General features: G+C 35.4%; 1 protein-coding gene across 2 annotated transcripts in view; it reads left to right on the forward strand.

Annotated features, from left to right (window-relative positions):
* Positions 1 to 24,735, forward strand: part of XPO4 (exportin 4) — a 129,286-nt gene that overhangs the window by 97,518 nt on the left and 7,033 nt on the right. For both annotated transcript variants that reach the window (XM_081288741.1, XM_081288742.1), the window contains 9 exons: positions 5,576 to 5,752; positions 6,336 to 6,478; positions 6,986 to 7,131; positions 7,932 to 8,109; positions 13,188 to 13,347; positions 13,998 to 14,167; positions 15,042 to 15,216; positions 17,020 to 17,313; positions 17,680 to 17,860. In XM_081288741.1, the coding sequence (XP_081144867.1) occupies positions 5,576 to 5,752; positions 6,336 to 6,478; positions 6,986 to 7,131; positions 7,932 to 8,109; positions 13,188 to 13,347; positions 13,998 to 14,167; positions 15,042 to 15,216; positions 17,020 to 17,313; positions 17,680 to 17,860 (1,624 nt within the window). The remainder of the gene's footprint in view (positions 1 to 5,575; positions 5,753 to 6,335; positions 6,479 to 6,985; positions 7,132 to 7,931; positions 8,110 to 13,187; positions 13,348 to 13,997; positions 14,168 to 15,041; positions 15,217 to 17,019; positions 17,314 to 17,679; positions 17,861 to 24,735) is intronic.

Consider the following 24,735-nt stretch of genomic DNA (forward strand, 5'->3'; position numbering starts at 1 on the left):
TATTAATGTGGTAAATTACATATCTAGATTTTTCTTGTCTTTTTTTAAATTTTTAACTAATTTTTTTTTAGTTATAGATGGACACAATATCTTCATTTTGCTTATTTATTTTTAAATATTTATTTTTTACTTGTAGTTGGACACAATACCTATATTTTTATTTATTTATTTTCATGTGGTGCTGAGGATTGAACCCAGGGCCTCGCACATGTTAGGCAAGCGCTCTGCCACTGAGCCACAACCTCAGCCCTTTTTTTTTTTTTAAAGATTTATTTTGTAGTTGGACACAATATCTTTTTTTTTTTTTTTTTTCATTTTGACAATATTAATTCTGCTTATCTGAGAACAAGGGAAATCTTTCCATCTTTTTCTTTCTTTCTTTTTTATATATATAATAGCAGAATGCGTTACAACTCTTATTACGTATATAGAGCTCAATTTTTCATATCTCTGGTTGTATACATAGTATACTCACACCAATTTGTGTCCTCATACATGTACTTTGGATAATAATGATCATCACATTCAACCATCATTAATTACCCCATGCCCCCTCCCTTCCCCTCCCACTCCTCTGCCCTATCTAGAGTTCATCTATTCCTCCCATGCTCCCCCTCCTTAATCCGACTATGAATCAGCTTCCTGATATCAAAGAAAACATTTGACATTTGGGTTTTTGGGAATGGCTAACTTCACTTAGCATTATCTTCTCTAACTCCATCCATTTACCTGCAAATGCCATGATTTTATTCTCTTGTATTGCTGAGTAATATTCCATTGTGTATATATGCCTCATTTTTTTTATCCATTCATTTACAGTATCTTTATTTTATTTATTTATTTTTATGTGGTGCTGAGGCTTGAACCCAAGGCCCCGCACGCTCTAGGCAAGCGCTCTATCGATGAGCCACAACCCCAGCCCATATGTCTAGATTTTTCTGATGTCAAAAATTACCTTGCCTTTCTGATCTGAGTCCAACTTGATCATGATATGTCATTTTTTTTAATGCACTGTTGGATTTGCTTAGTATCAGAGCGAAACCAGCTTCTCATGTTACTCTCAGACTCATCTCTTTCTATCAGTTTGTATAAAATTGGTTGTTTTGTTTTTGTTTGGTTCTGAGTAGTTTAGTAGGTCTTACCCATAAATCCACTGAAACTGGTGTTTTCTTTTTGGGAAAAGTAAAAAAAAAAAAAATTGTAGATGCACACAATACCTTTATTTTATTTATTTTTATGTGGCGCTGAGAATCAAACCCAGTGCTTCACACATGGTAGGCAAGCACTCTACCACTTTTCTTCTTTGGGGGAAAAATTTAACTAAATTTTTCAAGTGGTTAGATATGGGAATATTCATTTTTTTTTTCTTTTTATCCCTTGATCCAATTTGCCAAGACAGATTTTTGTAGGAATTTGTCAATTTCTTATAAGTTGTTAGTTTTCACTTTTATTTTGTTCTTCACGTTCATAATTTGAATTTCCTTACTAATGTTATGAAAATGGAAAAAGTAATTCAAACAATTATGCAATGTTAAGATTATCCCAAAATTCCATCACATAGAATTGTTTTTTTAAAATTTATTTATTCTAATTTGTTATACATGATAGCAAAATGCATTTCAATTCATAGTACATATATAGAGAACAATTTTTCATGTCTCTGGCTGGAAACAAAGTAGAGTCACACCATTCATGTCTTCATACATGTACTTAGGGTAATGATGTCCATCTCATTCTACCATGTTTCTTACCCCTTTGCCCCCACCCTTCCCCTCCTTCCCCTTTGCCCTATCTAATGTTCCTCCATTCCTCCCCTGCTCCCTCACCCCACCCGAAATCCTTATTATGTATCAGCATCCACATATCGGAGAAAACATTTGGCATTTGGTTTTTTGGAATTGGTTCACTTAGTATGATATTCTTCAACTCTCCATTTACCTGCAAATGCCATGATTTTATTCTTTTTCAATGCTGAATAATATTCCATTGTGTATATATACCACATTTTCTATATCCATTCACTGAAGGTCATCTAGGTTGGTTCCACAATTTAGCTGTTGTGAATTATGCTGCTATAAACATTGATGTGTTTGTATCACTGTAGTATGCTGTTTTTAAGTCAGATATTTTTAAGTCCTTTGGGTATAAACTGAGGAGTGGGATAGCTGGGTCAAATGGTGGTTCCATTCCAAGTTTTCCAAGGAATCACCATACTTCTTTCCATATTGGTTGCATCAATTTGCAGTCCCATCAGCAATGTATGAATGTGCCTTTTCTCCTGCATCCTCACCAACACTTATTGTTGTTTGTATTCTTAATAGCTGCCATTCTGACTGGAGTGAGATAAAATCTTTAGGAGTGGTTTTGATTTGCATTTCTCTAATTGCTAGCCATGATGAACAGTTTTTCATATATTTGTTGATTGATTGTGTATCCTCTTCTGAGAACTGTCTGTTCAGTTCCTTGGCCCATCTATTGATTGGGTTATTTGTTTTTTTGGTGTTAAGATTTTTGAGTTCTTGATATATCCTGTGTAGTGAAAATTTGCTCCCATTCTCTAGGCTCTCTATTCACCTCACTGATTGTTTCTTTTGATGAGAAGAAGCTGGAATTGTGTTATCATTTGAGTGACAGTCTTTCTTGGCATCTTTTGATTCACATGTAGGACTTTTAAAAATTCTAATTATGGAATTTTAATACTTGTTGAAAAAGCAAAAAAACTAGATGTGAACCAAAATACTTGTAATTTCATCTTCTAACAGTTTTGATATACTTTTTTCTAGGTTTTAAAGCATAAATTAGACTTAAAATAATTGCTTTTCATTAATGTTATGATCCATTTCTTATGTCCTTAACTGGTACACAGTGGAGAAAGGGTTCAGTAAATCAATTTACTATTTATTCTACTATTTTAAGTAATGCTATAGCAAACTTTCTTTTATGTAAATCACCATGTGACTTTTCTGTTCAGTAGATATTCCTAAGGAAGTTAGTTTAATTTTTATAATCCTTCAAGCATTTCCCCCCTCCATTAGGCTTCTATCACAGCTGCTTTTCCCATAAATCAGGCAATCTTTTTTGAAAGAGTGGTTAACTCTTAGAAGGACGGAAAGTAATTCCAGAACAGTTCAAACAATATTAGAAGTCTTTTTTTATAATTCTCTTTGTACCATATAAGACTTCTTTCTTGTAACTTACATAAAGAACACTTAAAATGAAATGGTCTTTTAAAACTTGCAAAATAGAATCAGGATAAAATCAAAACTAGAAGAAAAGAATAGCTCTGACACACTAGACTAAGATATTCTATGTGTGTTTACAAACTCTTGTCCTTGCACATTTGGCTTATTTGATACCACACATTCCTGGTATTTCTTCTGTGTCAGTGTTTTCCTCAAGCCCCTATGTGGGCTCTGTCTTTGTCCTTATTTTATTTTATTTTTATTTATTTTTTTGTGGTGCTGGGCATCAAACTAGGGCCCCTTGCATGCCAGATAAGCACTCTGCCACTGGACTTGTACTCCCTCTTCTGTCCTTAGTTTTTTACCAACACCTTACTTTTAAGTGAATGCTCCTGGTTTTATGATTTTAAAATTAAATATATATAACTATGCCACATTTGTATTTCCAGCCCTCTTCCCTAGATTGCAGATATATATCAGTTAATTGAACGTCTCACTTGAATTTTTTATTTACATCTTGCACTGAACATGTCCAAAAGAGAAACCTTCCTTTCCTTGTACATGTTATTTCATTTAGTCTTTAGCATTTTAGGAAATAGACCACCATCTTTCCAGATCAAGATAAAATTTCAGATGCCACCTTTGCTTTCTCTTTTCCCTCAGACTTTCAGTTTCCTTCCTTCAAAGTCTTCACTCAGTCTGGCCACTTGTCAACATATCCCTGCTGGCCCAAGTCACCATCATACTTTGCAGTGCAGGCAGTGTGCTTTTCTTTTAAAGAGCTGTATCATGTGTTATCATCACTGTTTATAACATTGCAGTGGCTTTTTGCTGCAATTAGAAGAAAACCTATTCTCCTTTCAAGTCTCTCTGAATCTGTTTTTTCCTGCCACCCCCATCCTCACTTCAGGTTCTTTCAGGACCTATCCCTATATACTCCAGATCCACCAGCATTCTTTCTGTTGTGTGAAATTCCTAGCTTATTCCTCCCTCCTGGCTTTTGCAACTTTTAAAGGTAAAATGACTTTTTAGCAAATTAGCTCTGCCCAGGGAGATTTTGTACCACAAATATCTCTATAAATTAGCCTGTTGATGTGGATCATCTCTCTTACCTGTTTCTCTGAAATTTCTCCTTATTTTTAGTAGTTTAATTTTGGTATAAAACTTTAACCCCGAAACAGCAGTTCTTCATGAGTAAGAAAGAATGGGGGAAAAGGAAATTAGGAATAGCAAGCTTAGTAATTTCACTAAGACCATGCAGAAAATTGTGTGTGTGTGTGTGTGTGTGTGTGTGTGTGTGTGTGTGTGTGTGTGTAACATCATGGTTTGGTTAATGTTCGAATCACTAGAGGTACAGTTGCATGGTACTCTTGTGGAAAGGCCCAGTCAAGCTGGCTAGACGTTTTAGCCTGGAGAGAGATCTGGGTTATTCTCATTTTTTCATCTACTTGTACCTTTTGATTTTTCTTCTATGAAGAGACAGTTTGATACTTCCCTAATATTATGAATTGAGTCATTGGATATTATATTTCTGAAAGACAATACTTTTTTTTACTGTGGACAATTTGTTTATCATTTTTATTATAAAAGAGTTATCTTGTTAAGGAACGTCTGTGAAGTTCTGCTGATTAGGAGACATTCATTTTTATCATTCTTCATTTTCCCTAAAATCATTTAAAAATATTGGGCCAAGGCTGTGGCTCAGATGTAGAGGCCCTGGGTTCTAGCTCCAACATCATCCTAAAAAAAAAAAAAAAAAAAAAAAAAGGAAAAGAAAATAGATAGGAAGTGCCCATTTTATCTTTTTATTCGAACAGTTTTTTCTTCTTCTTTTTTTTTTTTTAAGTTGTAGTTGGACACAGTACCTTTATTTATTTTATTTGTATGTGATGCTGAGATCAAACCCAGGGTCTCACACATGCTAGGCAAGCCCTATACTGCTGAGCCACAACCCCAGGCCCACATTTTTTCTTCTTTACTTTAGAAAAATGTTAGTGACTCTTTTTGCTTGAAAATACATGCTCCAGGGCTGGGGTTGTGGCTCAGTGGTAGAGCGCTCGCCTAGCACGTGCGAGGCGCTAGGTTCGATCCTCGGTAACACATAAAAATAAATAAAATAAATAAATAAAGGTATTGTGTCCAACTATAACGAAAAAAAAAATTAAAAGAAAAGAAAATACATGCAAAATGTCCTGAACAGGTAGTCTTCTAAAATAAACAGTAGTTTCAGATTGCCTAACAATTATTTAGAGTAAGTTAGAAAAAGTTTAGAAGTTTAATTAAAACAATAAGAATCATCATTTTTTAAGGAACAACTTATAAACTGTGTGATTCTTTATGATGCCCATTTTCTTTCTTTGGATATTTGTTTTATGAATGTTCTTTTTTTTTAGCTTGATAAGGATGATATGGTATACATGGAAGCATATGATAAGTTGTTGGAGTCCTGGCTAACTTTGGTCCAAGATGACAAACATTTCCACAAAGGCTTTTTTACCCAACATGCAGTTCAAGTTTTTAATTCCTATATTCACTGCCACCTAGCTGCTCCAGATGGCACAAGGAATTTGGTAAGTTTTAAGCCAGGTTAAAATATGATGATTAAGAATCATCATAGGCTGTTTCATCTTAAGTAGTATATAAAACTAGACATTTAAGATAGGCCCCCTGAGGAAATTTGCTGAGTGCAAATGTGGCCCTTGTTGTGTAAATGAGTTCTTATATTGGTGGAGGGGGAGTGTGTTACTTATAGTCCTCTCCTTTCAGCTTTCATTTTCCTACCTCTGTCTCGCTAGTTGTGCAGTGCTAATGAATTATTTCTTATATCCAAAGGACCAGGAATGTGAAAAGATCATTTTATTGACAAGTGAAGTTCTCCAGTGTGGGAGGTGGGTTATGGGTATGAAGTTAGCTGTGTTTACTTTATGCACTGATGAGTGATATTTCTACATCTTTTTGTGTTGTGCCTCTCTTTTGATAACCACTAGAGCTGTTGCCATGGTTAGAAAGGAGTTCCTGGATAGCTGCACTGAAGTTTGACTTTGTCCAGCTCTTCTTTCCATATGCAGTTTTGAAGCTATTTTATAGGGCCTCAAAAAATCCTGAACAAGATAGTACATTTCCTCAATTGTTTTTTTCTTTCACCTGTAATAGACTGCCAATGGTGTAGCCTCTCGTGAGGAAGAAGAAATAAGTGAACTTCAAGAAGATGATCGAGACCAGTTTTCTGATCAACTAGCCAGTGTAGGAATGCTAGGAAGAATTGCTGCAGAACACTGTATACCTCTTCTGACAAGGTACACACAGTCCAAAGAAACCCCATGGAGCAAATATTCTGTATTCACAATTCCCCGGAGAGCACTTAAAGTGTTTAAAGACTTTAAACACCCCCACCCCGTATCCCAGCACACTGGATCAATGGACAGAAACATACTCATGATTGCATTCTTTGGCTTATACATTTGGAGCCCAGGCACTACAGCATAGATGGCAGAGAGATTATGGAAAACATGGTATGAGAAACGATTTGACCCATATCATAAAAAGTTGGAATAACCAGTTTTCAAATGCCTGTTGTAAACCTTGATTGTTTGTAAAGCATTGTTTTCCTTCTGTGTCATAAATAGTAAATTAGATTCCTATGGTGCTATGACAACAATTGTGTACTATAATACTTTTGTATATTTGTTTTTGTGCTAACATCTTAATTTATATTATCTAGTATATGGAAGTTATAAATTGTTCTTCATCTTTGTGGATTGAACTTCATGAAGCTAATTGTTTTGTTTTTTCCTCTTTTTTAGTTTATTAGAAGAAAGAGTAACAAGACTCCATGGTCAGTTACAGCGACATCAGCAACAATTACTTGCTTCACCTGGTTCAAGCACCATTGATAACAAAATGCTTGATGATCTCTATGAAGATATTCACTGGCTTATTTTAGTTACAGGTTGGTTAGTTTTTCTTTTTAAAATGTAGTTGTCAACAGTTTAAGCTCTAAAAGAAGCTTGATATATTAAAAACAGTAGTTTATTTATAATATAGGACAAAATTTGGGTATAGTGTTATTTGCCACAGAGCTTTGGATGTTTTTTTTTTTTTTTTAAATACTGGCTAACATGTATTCATTGCCTATTGCACACCAAATGTTTCATGTGGATCTCATCATACTCTACCAAAATCGTACTGTTAAGTATTGTTACTGTTACCATCATCATCATTATCCCCATCAAACAGACAAAGAAGCTAAGAGTATAAGAAAGTAGACCAAGGTCACATTGCTATTAATTTTTGGAGCCAGAGTGCAAATGTAGGCAGTCTGGCTTTTAGGATTTTCTTTCTTAACCACCATACTATTAGTGTTTATTTTAAATAATCAGGGAAAATTTTGACTTTTGGAAAGGCATTCTTTAATATTGATTTCTAGTATGAATAATAGAAATCATATTAACTTTATAGACAATATTACTGAAAATTATTAAAAGGTAGTGCATTAAAATGCCTACATGTCACTATGAATTATAAAATTGATAAAGAAAACATTTGTCCTTTGTATTTTTGAGGGTTGATAATCTGAGAAATAGAAAATTTCTTCTCACCAACTTTAAATTAACAGATTAACAGTTATGATTTACTTTTACATCAATTTATGTGATGTATATAAATCAAATAAAACTGAAAACATTTATAGTGCAATTTGGTAAATGTAGATTTGTTAAGTGTTCATTTTTAATTTTTTTTAAACTGAAGGCTACCTCTTAGCTGATGATACTCAGGGAGAGACTCCGCTAATACCTCCAGAAATAATGGAATATTCCATTAAGCATTCATCTGAAGTTGACATTAATACAACACTTCAAATTTTGGGATCTCCAGGAGAAAAGGCTTCTTCCATCCCAGGGTACAACAGAACAGATTCTGTGATTAGGTAATATGAACTCTATAGCTGTGCTCTTGTAATTTATACTGTTTTATAAATTTTGAGTTGATGGGTAGATGAACAGAGGGATAGGCACGCTGTAAATCGGATACACGAACTAAAATAAAACTTGGAGAAGCCTTGAAATACAAAAGGATGGCAAGTACTCAGTATTATTTAGGCAACACCACTGTGGTGGGAATTGACAGCTATTTCTAGTACTGAAGAAAATAAATGTAAAATTACTCTAAATAGGAGATTTGGAAGAGACATTCGGTCTAATGTACTATGAACATAGCACTTGTCCACCAGAAAATAGTACTGAGGTATGTACAGGCACCCTTAATGAGGGAAACAGGAATTTGAGGTTCTTAGGAACCAGGTGAACGTTAATAGGTGTTTATTGTTCATGAAAGCTAAAAGTACATTTCTTTGGCTTTCCAAAGGAAAACTAATTTTTTTTCTTATAAAATGGAAACATTTATCTTGAATATGTGAAACAATGAGACCCTGTTGGGGGATTTACAAGGTAGAATAGTGCCTCCAATGAGAGAGGATTCACTTTAGTCTTCCCAATAGTAATGGCAAGTTTTCATAATTTTTAATGGTGACGTTAAGAAGGGGTAAATATGGAATAAATAAATATACTTTTAAAAGTGGATTTGAAAATAGTATTTTCAATTTGAGTATTTTCAATTTAAATTAAGAATACAGTCAGAGATGTCAGTAATGATAACAAATTAGTTTTTTTTTTCAGTTGCAAAATCAGTAACTCAAACAAGCTGCTATCCCTTCTATTCTTTTCTTAATGAAAAATCATGTGCATCATTTAAATCTCTACAAAAGAAAAAGTGATTTTTTTTTCAAGTTGTAATACTAAGCTGATATCAAGGAAATCTTTGGGAATTCATTTCCTTTAAAATAACAACTTTCTATTTGAAAAGTTTTAAATCATTCTCTGGGATTACTATAGTCTTTAAATTCAGTATCTGTGGAAATCAGTGCTTTTGCTTTGGTTTGTTTCATGGTGAATGTTAATTTCAAAGACAACTAATTTCAGGGTGCTGTCATGTATTCTTTGTCATATTTCTTGCCTGGGTAGTACCATTAGGAGTGCTTTCCTTGTATTTTAAGTGCTTTTTCAATTTTTTCCAGTCCCAGGTATCAGTGTGGGAGCAAAACATCTTTGTATCTGAGAGCACAGACTATGGAGGGTTGTGCACCCCCTGCCTAAAAAAAAAAAAAAAAAAAAAAAAAAGTCCCCCCTTTTTTTTTAATCCAAAGAATTAAATGTGAAATTAACTGGTGTTTAGGAAAAATGTTCCTTGTTTTACCAAAAACATAGTTCACCTTTATTGAAGAAAATACCATTTAACAAATAATTATTGAGTACTTAACTACGTAGTAGTCACTTTAATGATGCTTGGAATATATCAGTAATAAAACAAAAAAATTCACTCCTCCTATAGAGCTCCCTGTAAAGGAGAGATGATCAAGAAGTAAAATAATATTAGAAAACAGTAAATGCTGTGGGTAAAAATGTAAGCAGAGTAGGAGGATAAGGAGTTAAGACTTCAGGGATCATTTTAGTTTTAAACGGTGTGATGTACGTCAGCCTTTTTTAGAGGTGATTTGAGAGCAAAGACTTGAGGATGGTATGGAAACCATAAAAATGTCTGGGGGATAAGCATTCCAAGGAGAACAGCATCTTATACCAATGTCCTGGGCATATCTGGCATGTTCAAGGAACAGCAAGAAAGCCATTGTGGACTAGGCAGACTGAAGTAGAATTTTGTAAGAGATGGTGTTGGGAAAATAGAAAAAATTAGATAAGGTCTTTAGAACTGTATAGCATCTTTCACTTTTGCTCTGAGTGAACTGGGGTGCTATTACACAGTTTTGAGCAGGAAAATTACTTGTGTGTTAAAAAGATTACTCTGCTGTATCAAGAGTGAATGATGAAAGTGAAAAGACCAGATATGTAGCTAGTTGCAGTAATTCAAGGATATGATGGTATCCAGATCAGATCAACCATAGAAAAGTCAACCATGAAAAAAGTTAAAAACACTGATTGATTGTGTTGACTTTTAGTTTGTGAAATGCAAATGTAATCCAGGATTCATTTAGGAAACTGAGTGCTGTCTAGAATATACAGTATTTTCAGATAGCATTCTTAAGGAACTCAAGTAGAATTGAGGTATTAATCTTGGAATAGCAAAAATAGAAGATATTTTGATCAGTAGTGTCTTCAATTCCCCTTTGTGATGGGATCTGAGGATATAATAAAGTGTATAGGAACACTTGGATGTACCTAGTCAACTGGCAGGGGACTTCTACTTGCAGAATGAAAGGAAGGCAAACAGTCCTCAAGGCAGTGATAGAAGCAAAGGTGGGGAGAGAGAAAACTTGGTGTGGCTAGTGTGTGAATGTGATGGGAGGAGCACTGGTCCTGGTGAGTGAGATGAGGTTGAGGCAGGGAGGGTGCTATACGTGGGCTCATAAGGTAGGAGTGAAACTGGGGGAAAGGATTTGCAATAGATGTGAACTTATCCAGTTGTTTAGAGGTGATGTTCTGTGGAAGATAGAGTTAAAGGATAACAGCAAATTGGGAAGCATTTTGTTAGTAGTTTTTGAGTGAAGGTAGAAAAAGTCCCTTGGGTTTGAGAGGTGTGTCTGAATGAGCTCCCAGGCATATGCTAATTGTTGGATGTGGTGGAGAGGAGATAGAAAGGATGAAAGAATGCACTTGGGGCTCCCCTCTGTCTGCCAGACCACTACCTGAGCTGCTGTCTGTCTGTCTGTCTATCTGTCTGTCTGTCTATCTTTCTTTTTATTAATTTATTGGTACCAGGGATTGGACCCAGGGATGCTTAACCACTGAGCCACATCCCCAGCCCTGTTTATATTTTATTTAGATACAGGGTCTCACTGAGTGGCTCAAGGCCTTGCTAAGTTGCTGAGGCTGGCTCTGAATTCATGATCCTCCCAGCTTAGCATCCCAAGCCGCTGGGATTACAGGTTATTCACCTTTCTTCTACTTAACAAAAGAAAGGTGGAAGCTCTCTCATTCTGACTTTACTGTGGGGATTGGCAGGTATATAAAAGATCACAGAGTGCCAAATAAAGGAGCAGGTGCAAATAGTTCAGTGTTTATTAGAATGAGTGTACAATTAGGAAGTTCATCCCATTGCATTATGTAGTATTGAATAGGACCTAATCTAGTGTCAGCTAAGAGATTATTAAAATAATTTTTGATGGTAGATCTCTGTGATTTTTGTCATATTCCTTAGAAGAAATTCAAATAATTGGGTGACCTTGCAGTTTTAAAAATACCTTCTTTTTATTAATATGAACAAGTTTTTTCACTGTTTTCTATCCATTAAAATGAAAAATACAAACCAAATTGTGTTCAATGGTGACTTATCCTGGTAATAAGTAATATTTATTCAGAGATACATGGGAAAGAAAACACTACTGTGTTAGCCTAGACAGTTGTATCATAGTATGATCAGCAAATATAGCATATATATTTATTATATTAGGATAATGTTCTGTAGGGAATTGGAAGTGAAAGAAAATTTTGTTCACTTTTTAAATAGATGGTGTTAGCTATAAGAACACTGATTGAATTCTAGTATATAAACATATAGTGTTAATGTAACCATTTATTTAGAATTCTGGTAGGCTGGAAATGGTCTAAAATTATTTAATCTTTTTGTTGTTGTTGTTGTTGGGGGTGGGACACGGGGAGATACTGAGGATTGAACTCAGGGGAACTCACTCTGAGCCACATCCCCAGTCCTATTTTGTATTTTATTTGGGGTCTCACTGAGGTGCTTAGTGCCTTGTTTTTGCTGAGACTGATTTTAAACTCGCAATTCTCCTCAGCCACTGTGTTGCCAAATTATTTAATCTTATGGGGAAATTTTGGTATATTAACATAAATGAAATAATGAGGTTATTGGAATATTTTGTTTACATACCCCCTAAAATAAATTTTGAAAGTTTGAACACTGTTGTATTAGGAGTTCATGGATAGTGAGAAAAGAAAAGGTTCTAGGATAGAACCTTACAAACCTTCTGACTTAAAAGGAGGAGGCTGCCATTAAAGAATAGGAAAGAGTGAGCAGATGGATAAGGGGGATGTGGAAAGTGTGGTGCTGGGGAAGCCAAGGGAAGGAGTTTTCTCAAAAGGACAGAGTGGTCAGCATCATCTAGTACTTCTGAGACATTGAAGCTGGAAACATGTTCATCTGATTTCATTACAAAGATTTCAGTCTTGAGAGTGGTGAGGAAAGGAGCAAAGACCAAACCTCAGTGATTAGATTCACAATGTTGCTATTTAGTATTTATTAAATTTATTATAATAAGTTATTTTATTGTATCCTTTGCTTCTTTGCCTTTTGGCTAAAGTCAAGTTAAACATATATATGACTTATGTGCCCATCTTGCACTCCCAGAACAAAGACATTTTTACTTACCTAAATATCATACTATGTTATTGACACCTCTTGGCCATATGAATTATGTAGTGGGGACAATGACAATATGTGCACTTATGTAATCTTTATAGCAAGATTCTTATTTTAAAATACTATTAGGAATCATGTTTAATGGGAAACGGAGGACTATCAGATTTGGCTTGGTACTGCAGACATTCTAGAGGAGTCAGTTCCAGATCTTATACCATAACAGATCTTGTGTTTTATGGTATAAAATCACATGCTGTGCCTACCAAGGGAGTTTTAGGTAGTGATGGAATGCTGAAAGAATTTGGCATGCACTCTGAACATTTAATTTTATATATTTCTCCATTTTTCATCTTTAGACAGTAATGCTGAGATTTGCACATGCAATAATGTCTCTAGTGTTGACTTTCTTCCTTCTCTTTATCTTGTCTCCAACTTTGTCATTCTCATTAGAAATATTGTAAAGCATTTGTCTACAGTCCTGTTGATGATATTTTCAAGTATTTACTGGCCTAAACCCAGAGACTTGAGAACAAAAATGGACTTTTAGGAAAAAAATATAGTTAGACAACCTCTGAATCAATAAAAGAATAAATGACTTCTGTTTTATACCTACAGGCTATTGTCTGCTGTTCTAAGAGTTTCAGAAGTTGAATCTCGAGCAATAAGAGCAGATCTCACTCACCTACTAAGCCCTCAAATGGGCAAAGATATTGTTTGGTTTCTAAAACGCTGGGCCAAGACTTATCTCCTTGTGGATGAAAAACTGTATGATCAGGTCAGAATGTAAAACTTCTACACTTCCTTTGGATTTATGATGATAGTTATAAAAGTGAGAATATTTTTCTTATTGATTTCTCTCATCATAATGGAATTGGAACATTTTTCTGCACTGAAAACAACTGAGAATTCTGCTATTTTGTGGCTTTTCTTAAAGCACATTCATTATTAGTTTATTTATTTTACCAGTGTTAAGATACAATACAAAATTGGGCACAGTGGTACATGCCTGTTACCTCAGTGACTTAGCAGTCTGAGACAGGAGGTTTGCAAGTTTAAGACCAGCCTCAGCAACTTAGTGATGCCCTGTCTCAAAAAATTGAAAAAGGCTGAGGATGTAACTCAGAGATTAAACATCCCTGGGTTCAATCTCTGGTACAACCACCACAACAAAAAGATAACAGACTGCTATTTGGAAATTGAGTAATATATTCATTCTAGTGTGTTAGTATGAGAATAAAGTTGACAGAAAAATCACATTGGAAAATAAAGAGTGAATTGAGAATGTCTTTTTGGACTTAAGAAATTGATAATTTATAAAATTAATGTGAATAAGCACTACTTTGGATTTAGACTCAGTTTTTCTGTGGATTATTTTTTCAGATGATTGATATTTCTGATCTCACAACATTTGTTTTCTCTCTTAAGATAAGTCTGCCATTCAGTACAGCATTTGGAGCAGATACGGAAGGTTCTCAGTGGATTATTGGCTACCTCTTACAAAAAGTCATCAGTAACCTCTCAGTTTGGAGTAGTGAGCAAGACCTTGCAAATGATACTGTGCAGCTCCTTGTCACTTTGGTGGAAAGAAGAGAAAGGTAAACCCATTGTTGGAGAGCCTGGGGGGCAGCGCATGCACGCACACAGACACTCATGCCATGGGGGTGTATGTGTGGGAGTAGTTTGCAGGTCTAAGTCCAGATAGATGCTACATTTTTTTATGGTAGTGTTTTTTTTGTTGTTGTTTTTTTAAAGATGTTATCACGCTATCTCGACAAATGTAGATGGGGCTTTCTTGTGTTATAATTGAAGATTGCATTGACTGTTCAAAGATTTGGCATCAGAGAACCTTAAGAGTAACATAAGTCTTATTAGTAATTCATAGTTTTTAAAAAACACTTGAGTGTAGAATATTCTCATTTGATTTTTTTTTCCAATTATCCTGTTAGCATTATCTCCAACTTTAAAGATGAGAACAGCTGATACTTAAACTCTTAACATTGTAGAGTTTTTAGTGCTTTCTATAGCAAATCTGAAAATACTTTAATTTTTCTTTCTGTACATGAGTATCATTATTGTTGGTAATACTCTTGCCATTGCTACTATTTATCAAATTCTTATAATTTGCTACATATTGTCCTAAGAGTTTCATATATGGTATCTCACTTAATCATTATCAGTCTCAGTTATCAGTCAGCATGAGATTGAGGGTTGCTGTAACTATTCTTATCCGTATTTTGCGGATTATAAAATTGATTGAGATCAATTAATTCCAGCTGGTTGTAGTTGTGTATGCCTATAGCCTCACCTACTCGAGAGGCTGAGGCAAAAGGATCACTTGAGCTCATGAATTCAAGACCAGCCTGAGCAATATAGTGAGATCCCCACCTCAAAAAAAAATCCAGTTATCTTTAATTTTCATTTTCTTAATATATATGAAAGTAATATATGTTTTATTATTTCTACCCAAAGGGCAAACTTAGTAATTCAGTGTGAAAACTGGTGGAACCTAGCTAAGCAGTTTGCAAGCCGCAGTCCCCCTCTTAATTTCTTGTCAAGTCCTGTGCAGAGGACACTGATGAAGGCTCTTGTCTTAGGGGGTTTTGCACATATGGATACAGAAACCAAACAACAATATTGGACAGAGGTAACAGTTCTCTCTAATTTAATTGCACCCTCTCATGTAACTCTGTAGTTGCTTTATCTATGTATCTGTAGTCTATGGGGATACAAATATATCAGTCATAGCTTTTTTGATGTTTTTTCCTCTAGTGAATGTGTTGAAGCTTATTACTTGACAAATAACTCAATTTTATCATTTGTCCATACCTGCTTATGTGGAAACATTGAATATTATCAAATGTTCTATATTTTAGGCATATTTTCCCAAGCCTAATGAGGGTCTAAACTTAAAATCTTAAGACTGGGGGTGTAGCTCAACAGCAGAGAACTTCCCTACCATGCATGAAGCTGTGGGTGAGATCCCCAGCATTGGGGTAAAGATTGAATTATGACATAAATATTGGTGAAATGGGGGCTGGGGTTGTGGTTCAGTGGTAGAGCGCTCGCCTAGCATGCACGAGGCACTGGGTTCGATCCTCAGCATCACATAAATGTGAATTAAAGATATTGTGTCCACCTAAAACTTAAGAATAAATATATTTTTTAAAATTGGTGAAATGTTTTCTTGTCTTGAGCAAACAGACACAAATTAACCACTTTGTTTTCTGGGGCTTATGTAAACTTGGTAGCTTAATATTAGATGTTTATTGTCTCATAATTCTGGAGTCTGGAAGTTCAAGATCAGGTATCAGCAGGGTTGGTTCCTTCTGAGGGAGGGCTCTAAGGAGGAATCTATACTTTCTGGTAGTTTGCTGGCAGTCTTTGGCGTTCCTTCATAGGTACATGCATCATCCTGCTCTGTCTTTGTGTTCACATGGTATTCTTCTTAAGTGAGCATCCACATCCAAATTTCCCCTTTGATGCAACACCACTTATATTGGATTAGGAGCCCACTCTATTCCAGTGTGATCTCATCTTAACTGATTACATCTGCAATGATTCTTTGTTCAAATAAGTTCACATTCTGAGGTGCTTGAGAATTGGATTTCCATATAGAAATTTCTAAGGGACACAGTTCAATTCATAACAACCACCATGGACATATTATATAATAAGTTTTGAATTAGGGATTAGGTGTGTATGTACATTATTGACCTTTAGTCCTTGTGTCTAAAGTGCTCTTAATTTCTGAGAAGGGGCACAGTAGCAACAGTTGTGTGTGACCTCGGAAGTCAGAGGTCACAGACTGTATGTTTCTAGTTTAAATAATTGTATCATTTTATGGAATTAAGTGGAATTAAGATACTGTTCCCATGAATGTGAGTACTTATATGTACAGTACAAGATTTAGGATCTGGAGTTAGTGTTCTATGCTAAGAGTAGAGAAAGAAAGAGCAGGCAAGAGCTTTGTGTTGGGTGCTCATTAGAACAGAGGTTTGCAAACTGCAGCCCATAGGTGAAATGTGGCCTGTTTTTGTAAACAACGTCTTATTGAAACAATTGTTTACATCTTCTCTATGGCTCTGTACTTCACACAGTGCAATCTAAAATATTTACTCTGACCCTTTATATAAAAAACTTTGCTGAACCCCCCCCCCCTGTAAAAATCTTAACTTTTTATCTTTTTTAAAAATGTTTTTGCTAATCCTTTGAAAAGAGACGGAATGAAATTGCACAGTTCTGTGAATGATACTGAAAAGCTGATATTTCATGACTTGGGTGTCATTTCTTTGTGTATACCAGAATGTAGTGTGTAGTTTATATATATTCCTTACTTTCTGTGCTTGAGCTGCCTCCAATAATTAGAAATCTTTTGGAAACTAAATATTGATCCAAGTTGAGGAACTAAATAAAGCGTGTTTAGAAAGTTTATGCTATACTTTTATAGGTTCTTCAGCCACTTCAGCAGCGATTCTTAAGAGTGATAAACCAAGAAAACTTTCAGCAGATGTGTCAGCAAGAGGAAATCAAGCAGGAAATCACTGCTACGCTGGAGGCCCTTTGTGGCATTGCTGAGGCTACCCAGATTGACAATGTAGCCATTCTTTTTAACTTTTTAATGGACTTCCTTACCAATTGCATTGGGTTGATGGAAGTTTACAAAAATACCCCAGAGACTGTCAATCTCATTATAGAAGTTTTTGTTGAAGTTGCACATAAACAGATATGCTATCTTGGAGAGGTAAGCACTTTCTAGTTTTTATCCCTTAAGGATTAAAACTCTTCAAAGCTCCAATAATGTATTGATGCATGTTTTCTAAAATAAGTTTATTTTTCCAAAAGATCCTTCAGGAAAACTTTTAAAAAGAATTCATGATTCAGTTAAATCATGTCTAATAATATAACTTGCCCTAAAATTTTTTAGAAAAAGGCTAAATTTTAAATATCATTGTATTCTTAATATATGTTTTTTTTGTTACTGTTAATGTTTCAACATTTAAACAAGTATCATAGCTACTATTTGAATTCAGAGTAAATTTAAACTTCTCTACTTATTTCCCAGCCTAGATTCTACCAAATAGAATAATTTGTGCTTGTTTTCTTACAGTCCAAAGCTATGAACTTATATGAAGCCTGCCTTACTTTGTTGCAAGTATATTCTAAGAATAATTTAGGGAGGCAAAGAATAGATGTTACTGCTGAAGAAGAACAGTACCAAGACCTGCTTCTCATTATGGAACTTCTTACTAACCTTCTGTCAAAAGAATTCATAGATTTCAGTGACACAGGTAAAGTATATAGTGTGATGGTTTTTAAACTTGATTGTGATTGTTGTTTTTATTAAAGCAAAAGATTGTTTGAAGTGAAAACCCTTGAAGTTCAGTTTACAAAACAAATTAAAGTAGATATCTTTTGTTGAAGTGAGGGTAAAGACCAAGCCTTCCTGCTGCCTTTCCTCTTATAAAAATAATGTCTTCAGCTGGGCTAGTGGTGCTTTCCTGTAGTCCCAGCTACTCAAAAGGCTGAGGCAGAAGTATTACTTGAGCCCAGAAGTTTTGGGCCAGTCTGGGCAACATAGTTTCCAAACACCATCTCCAAAAAAAGGTTTGTTTCTTTCTTTCTTTCTTTCTTTCTTTCTTTGTTTTAATTAGTTACACATGACAGTACAATGACCTTGACATATCATACATTTGAATCAGATGGGGTATAATATCATTTTTCTGATTATACAGGTTGCAGAATCACATTGGTCATGCATTCATATATATATATACACACAGTAATAATAATGTCTGTTTCATTCTACTATCCTTCCTATCTCCCCACCCTTCCCATCATTTTTCTCTACCTAATCTAGGGTAACGCTATTCTTTTTTTTTTTTTTTTTTTTGTCTCACATCTTCATACATGTATTTTGTATAACAATGAGGGTCTCCTTCCACCATCCATGCAATTCCCTTTCTCCCTCCTTTTCCCTCCCACCCCTCTTCCCTATGTAAAGGTAATCTTCCCATGCTCTTCCTCTCTTCCCCATTTTGAGTCACCCCCCTTATATCAGAGAAGACATTTGTTTTTAGGGATTGGCTAACTTCACTTAGCATAATCTGCTCTAATGCCATCTATTTCCCTGCAAATGTCATGATCTTATTATTTTTTAGTGCTGAGTAATATTCCATTGTGTATATATGCCACATTTTTTTTTGAGTTTTTACTGAATATCAGGCCCTGTTCTTCTCACATAGGATGAAGTAGACAACATTGTTATTCTCACTTTAAAGAGGAGGCAATAGAAGCATAGAGAGGTTAAGTCACTTACTCATAGGTATTTAGGTAGTAATTTGGGATTCAATTTTAAAACCCAGCAGGTGACCATAGACTCCAGTTTCTTCAGTTATGTTTTATTGACTTCTCTGTATCCTCAGAAGTGGGCATCCCAACAAACCTAACACTTTGTAGAGTGTAGTTTGGGAAACCCTTGTGGAGTGCAAAACCCTGAGTTCTAGAATTGACAGGCCGCTTAAATTTAATAGCTCATCAATAACATGACAAGAGGAAAGTCAGTTAGCCTGCTTGTTTTCTTTATTGACTGGTAAAATCTACCCCCTACCCAGCTGCTTAACCCCACTGTCAAGCTTATCTTTAAGGTAACTAGAACTTGTTTTATAAGAGAAACAAACCATATCTAGCATTATGTTGTTTATGTTATACAGACATTTGTGATAGTAGACTTTTTGGCTTCTCCCTTTCAAGAGTCTCTTAAATTAGTGCTATAACACCCCAATTAAGTCGTCACACTCAATCTTTGAGGTTGTTCTTGCTCTGTTTCCTTTACTGGTCATTCTCCTTCTTCAATGAACCATGGTTTTCCCAGTATGTGTCCTGTACTAGACACTGTCAAAGTTCACTGTCTAGGAGGTTTATTCAAGTTAACCATGGGTAATATGGTGAAATGGTTTGAAAAGCACTGTCCAAACTTTGCCTTAGCAAATTCTTTTCATTTTGTCCCAGGCCCTCATGCAACAGCCGTTCCCATGTTTTCTAAGTCCTTTGGTTTGTGCTTCACAGTCTCAGGGTGTTAAACCTTTTCCAGGTCAAAAGTGCCTCTCCCTCAAGTAGTGTGCATTACACCATCCTACAGGGCGTTTGTTGTCTCTTGGAGGCTTAAGTACTGTGCCGAGTTAAGAACTATGCTGAGAAGGAGCTGTGACCCAGTATTAAACCATTTGTACAGTTAGATGATTTACTGTCAGAGGTACCCCTATATTTCATAAATCAGCTCATTATTTCAGATTTCTCATTTCTAGAATGATTATCAGTTTCTAGGTTCCCAGTTCTGACTGAAACTATCAGGTCCATCCTATTAACTTGAGAAGTCTACATTTTAAGAAAGTTCCCTAGACATTTTAGATGTGCTGCCTTATCTGGAAGGTAATATTATGTTCTTCTTTTAGAATAACTTTCCCAGAATAATAATTCCATCATGTTCATACCTGCTTATATATTATATTAGATCCCCAGCACTGGGCAGTGAGGAATTATAATAGAAGTAAACATTTCAAGATGTTAGGGATGATAGGGCTCTGGCCAGTTTGTAGGATCTCTTCCTTTAAAAAAAAAAAATGTGGTGCTGGGGATTGAACCCAGTGCTCTACCAGTGAGCCACAACTCCGGCCCTGCGTCTCCTCTTCTTCTTGCCTCTCTGGGAAACCAACACCGTTTCCTCACTGGAGTGTGGATGAAGAATCCTTCCCCAAGTACACCTTCTGAGATCTTCCCTTCCTTGAAAGAAATAGTGGAACTACTAAAGGCATTTGGAGGGCAAAGACCCTCTCTATCATTCAGACTACAGTGTAGCTGCACTTCCTCATGTCACCATGCTGAGAAAAGGTTGTAGAGCAAACGAGAAAGTTAAGCAGTTGAGAAAGATTTACCAAATAAAAGCAGTTAAAAGATTAAAATTAAGGGCTAGGCTGTAGTTCAGTGGTATAGTGTTTGCCTCACATGTGTGAGGCACTGGGTTCGATCCTTAGCACCAGATAAAAATAAATAAAGATATTGTATCCTTCTACCACTAAAAAAAAATATTTTAGAAAAAGATTAAAGTCAAAATAAAAGATAAAGAAATTGACACCAGAGTGCCCATGGTAGAAAGAACAAAATAAGGATAAAATATAAAAATGGGGTGAAAAGAATTAAATAAGGATGTATGGGTTGAAAATTTAAAAGAAACCAAAATAAGACTATTAAAACAGAAAATTTTAAAGAAACAGCATTACCTGGTAAAATAGATGATACAAAGGAAGATAATATTTTATTATTTTTAAAATGAAGGTTATAGATAGCTAAAACAAAATATAAAATTTTAAATATTAAAAAATTAACATGTAAGCCGGGCATGGTGATATATGCCTATAATCCCAGCAACCTAGGAAGCTGGGGCAGGAGTATCACAAGTTCAAGGATAGTCTCAGCAACTTGCAAGGCCCTAAGCAACTTAGGACCTTGTTCAAAATGAAAAATAAAAAAAAAAAAAAAAAGGGCTGGGAATACAGCTCAGTAGTTAAGTTTCCCAGGGTTCAATCCCCAGTATCAGAAAAAAAGGGAACCAAACATGCTGAAGTGAGATATTTAAAGGAAAACTGGAAGTAGATGTCTGACATTATTCATTAATTGGATGCTTGAATTGCATTCCTGACTCCTTACCAGAGCACTTGAGAGTCCTATTCAGCTCATTCAGGTCAGCCTTTGCAGCTCAGAGAGACGTGGAACTGATGGGCAAGCCAAATCTCCTTGGATGGAATAGACCAATCTGATGTTCAGAAAACATTTGCTGAACTTTTCCAAAAATGTGCTTTGGAAAATGGGATTTTTCAAGCAGAATTGAGATTCTTAGAGAAAGTTCAGAATTAGACTGAAAAAAGTTGTTTTTACTTGAAAAAGAATCTTATCATTTTACCTTTAAAGTAAAGAGGAAGGAAAATCATCCATACTTTTTAATAGTATCCAGAATAAACTGTATGTTGCATTTTGGGGAATTTCTTCTTCTTCTTTTTTTTTTTTTTTTTTTGTAGAATTTCATTGGCAATCATGCTATAAATATAATTTTAACTTCTGCCTTCCTCCCCACCTTCTGTACTGGGGATTTAATCCAGGGGTGCTCTGCCCTAGACATTTTTATTTTGAGAAAAGTTCTCAATAAATTGCCTACGCTGGTCTTGAACTAGCACTCCTCTCACCTCAGCCTCCTGAGTAGCTGGAATTATAGGTGTGTGCCTTTGTACCTGGCTTTACTTTTTTGATGAGTGTTAACCTTTTCCTGGTCATTAAAAGAAAAAAAAATTCCTAGTACTGGGGATTGAACCCAGGGCCTCGCACTTATTAGGCAAACACTCTACTACTGAGTGTTTGCCTCCAGCCCCTTCTCATTAAAATTGTCATGACATCTTAATAGCAGTATGATATTCCACATTTTAGAATCTAACCTATTTCCTTAATATTGGACATCTGGAATATTTACATTTTTGCTCTTATAAATATTAATGTATTAAGCATTTCTGTGGACAAGTGTCTGTATGAATTTGTTTATATTCTTATTAGATAAGTGCTGTTAGGGATATATATATATATATATATGAACATACACATTTTTTTTTAGTATAACCATCACATTATAGCCTAACTAGCAATAAAATCTTGTCATTTAAAAATCGCTTTTAGTTCAAATGAATTAAAAATAGTATCATTTAAAAATTTGCCCTGAACTTGAGAAGAGAAACTATTAGAGCTAATAAATGAATTCAGCAAAGTGGCAGGATATAAAATCAACACGCATAAATCAAACGCATTCCTGTATATCAGCGACAAATCCTCTGAAACGGAAATGAGGACAACTACTCCATTCACAATATCCCCCAAAAAATAAAATACTTGGGAATTAACCTAACAAAAGAGGTGAAAGACCTATACAATGAAAACTACAGAACCCTAAAGAGAGAGATAGAAGAAGACCTCAGAAGATGGAAAAATATTCCTTGTTCATGGATATGGGGCAGAACTAACATCATCAAAATGGCGATATTACCAAAAGTTCTCTATAAGTTCAATGCTATCCCAATCAAAATCCCAACAGCATTTCTTGTAGAAATAGATAAAACAATCATGAAATTTATATGGAATAATAAAAGACCCAGAATAGCAAAAACAATGCTAAGCAGGAAGTGTGAATCAGGCGGTATAGCGATACCAGACTTCAAACTATACTACAGAGCAATAGTAACAAAAACAGCATGGTACTGGTACCAAAACAGGCGGGTGGACCAATGGTACAGAATAGAGGACACAGTAACCAATCCACAAAACTACAACTATCTTATATTTGATAAAGGGGCTAAAAGCATGCAATGGAGGAAGGATAGCATCTTCAACAAATGGTGCTGGGAAAACTGGAAATCCATTTGCATCAAAATGAAACTGAATCCCTTTCTCTCGCCATGCACAAAAGTTAACTCAAAATGGATTAAGGAGCTCGATATTAAATCAGAGACACGGCGTCTGATAGAAGAAAAAGTTGGCTATGATCTACATACTGTGGGGTCGGGCTCCAAATTCCTTAATAGGACACCCATAGCGCAAGAGTTAGCAACTAGAATCAACAAATGGGACTTACTCAAACTAAAAAGTTTTTTCTCAGCAAAAGAAACAATAAGAGAGATAAACAGGGAGCCTACATCCTGGGAACAAATCTTTACTCCACACACTTCAGATAGAGCCCTAATATCCAGAGTATACAAGGAACTCAGAAAATTAGATAATAAGATAACAAACAACCCAATCAACAAATGGGCCAAGGACCTGAACAGACACTTCTCAGAGGAGGACATACAATCAATTAACAAGTACATGAAAAAATGCTCACCATCGCTAGCAGTCAGAGAAATGCAAATCAAAACCACCCTAAGATACCATCTCACTCCAGTAAGATTGGCAGCCATTAGGAAGTCCAACAACAAGTGCTGGCGAGGATGCGGGGAAAAGGGTACACTTGTTCATTGTTGGTGGGACTGCAAATTGGTGCAGCCAATTTGGAAAGCAGTATGGAGATTTCTTGGAAAGCTGGGAATGGAACCACCATTTGACCCAGCTATTCCCCTTCTCGGTCTATTCCCTAAAGACCTAATAAGAGCATGCTACAGGGACACTGCTACATCGATGTTCATAGCAGCACAATTCACGATAGCAAGATTGTGGAACCAACCTAGATGCCCTTCAATAGATGAATGGATAAAAGAAATGTGGCATTTATACACAATGGAGTATTACTCTGCATTAAGAAATGACAAAATCATAGAATTTGGAGGGAAATGGATGGCATTAGAGCAGATTATGCTAAGCGAAGCTAGCCAATCCTTAAAAAACAAATGCCAAATGACTTCTTTGATATAAAGGGAGTAACCAAGGACAGGGTAGGGACGAAGAGCTTGAGAAGAAGATTAACATTAAACAGAGATGATAGGTGGGAGGGAAAGGGAGAGAGAAGGGAAATCGCATGGAATTGGAAGGTGAGCCTCAGGGTCATACACAATTACATATAAGAGGAAAGGAGGGGTAAGAGAAAAATAATACAAGTGAAGAAATGATTTACAGTAGAGGGGGTAGAGAGAGAGAAGGGGAGGGGAGGGCAGGGGAGGGAAGGGGGATAGTAGAGAATAGGATAAACAGCAGAATACATCAGTCACTAGAATGGCAATATGTAAATCAATGGAAGTGTAACTGATGTGATACAGCAATCGGTATACGGGGTAAAAATGGGAGATCATAACCCACTTGAATCAAATTGTGAAATATGATATATTAAGAACTTTGTAATGTTTTGAACGACCAACAATAAATTAAAAAAATAAAATAAAATAAAAATTTGCCCTGCTTAATAGTTGGAATGAACTATTTTTTATTGGAGTCAGTGTTCATGGATGTTGCTCACTTAGCTATTTATTCTTATTAATAAATGTAGATATTTGTTTTAAGGGTAAGAATTATTTGTCATATTCCTTGCTACTCTATTACACTAATTTCTTTTTTTATATAGTGTTTTCATTTCCATATTTCCCTTAATCCTTTTGAGCTTAGAAAGATTTTGTACACCTAAAACATCAAATAGATATTA

This window comes from Spermophilus citellus, assembly GCF_964194105.1.
Source record: "Spermophilus citellus genome assembly, chromosome: 1".
NCBI classification, from domain to species: Eukaryota; Metazoa; Chordata; class Mammalia; order Rodentia; family Sciuridae; genus Spermophilus; species Spermophilus citellus.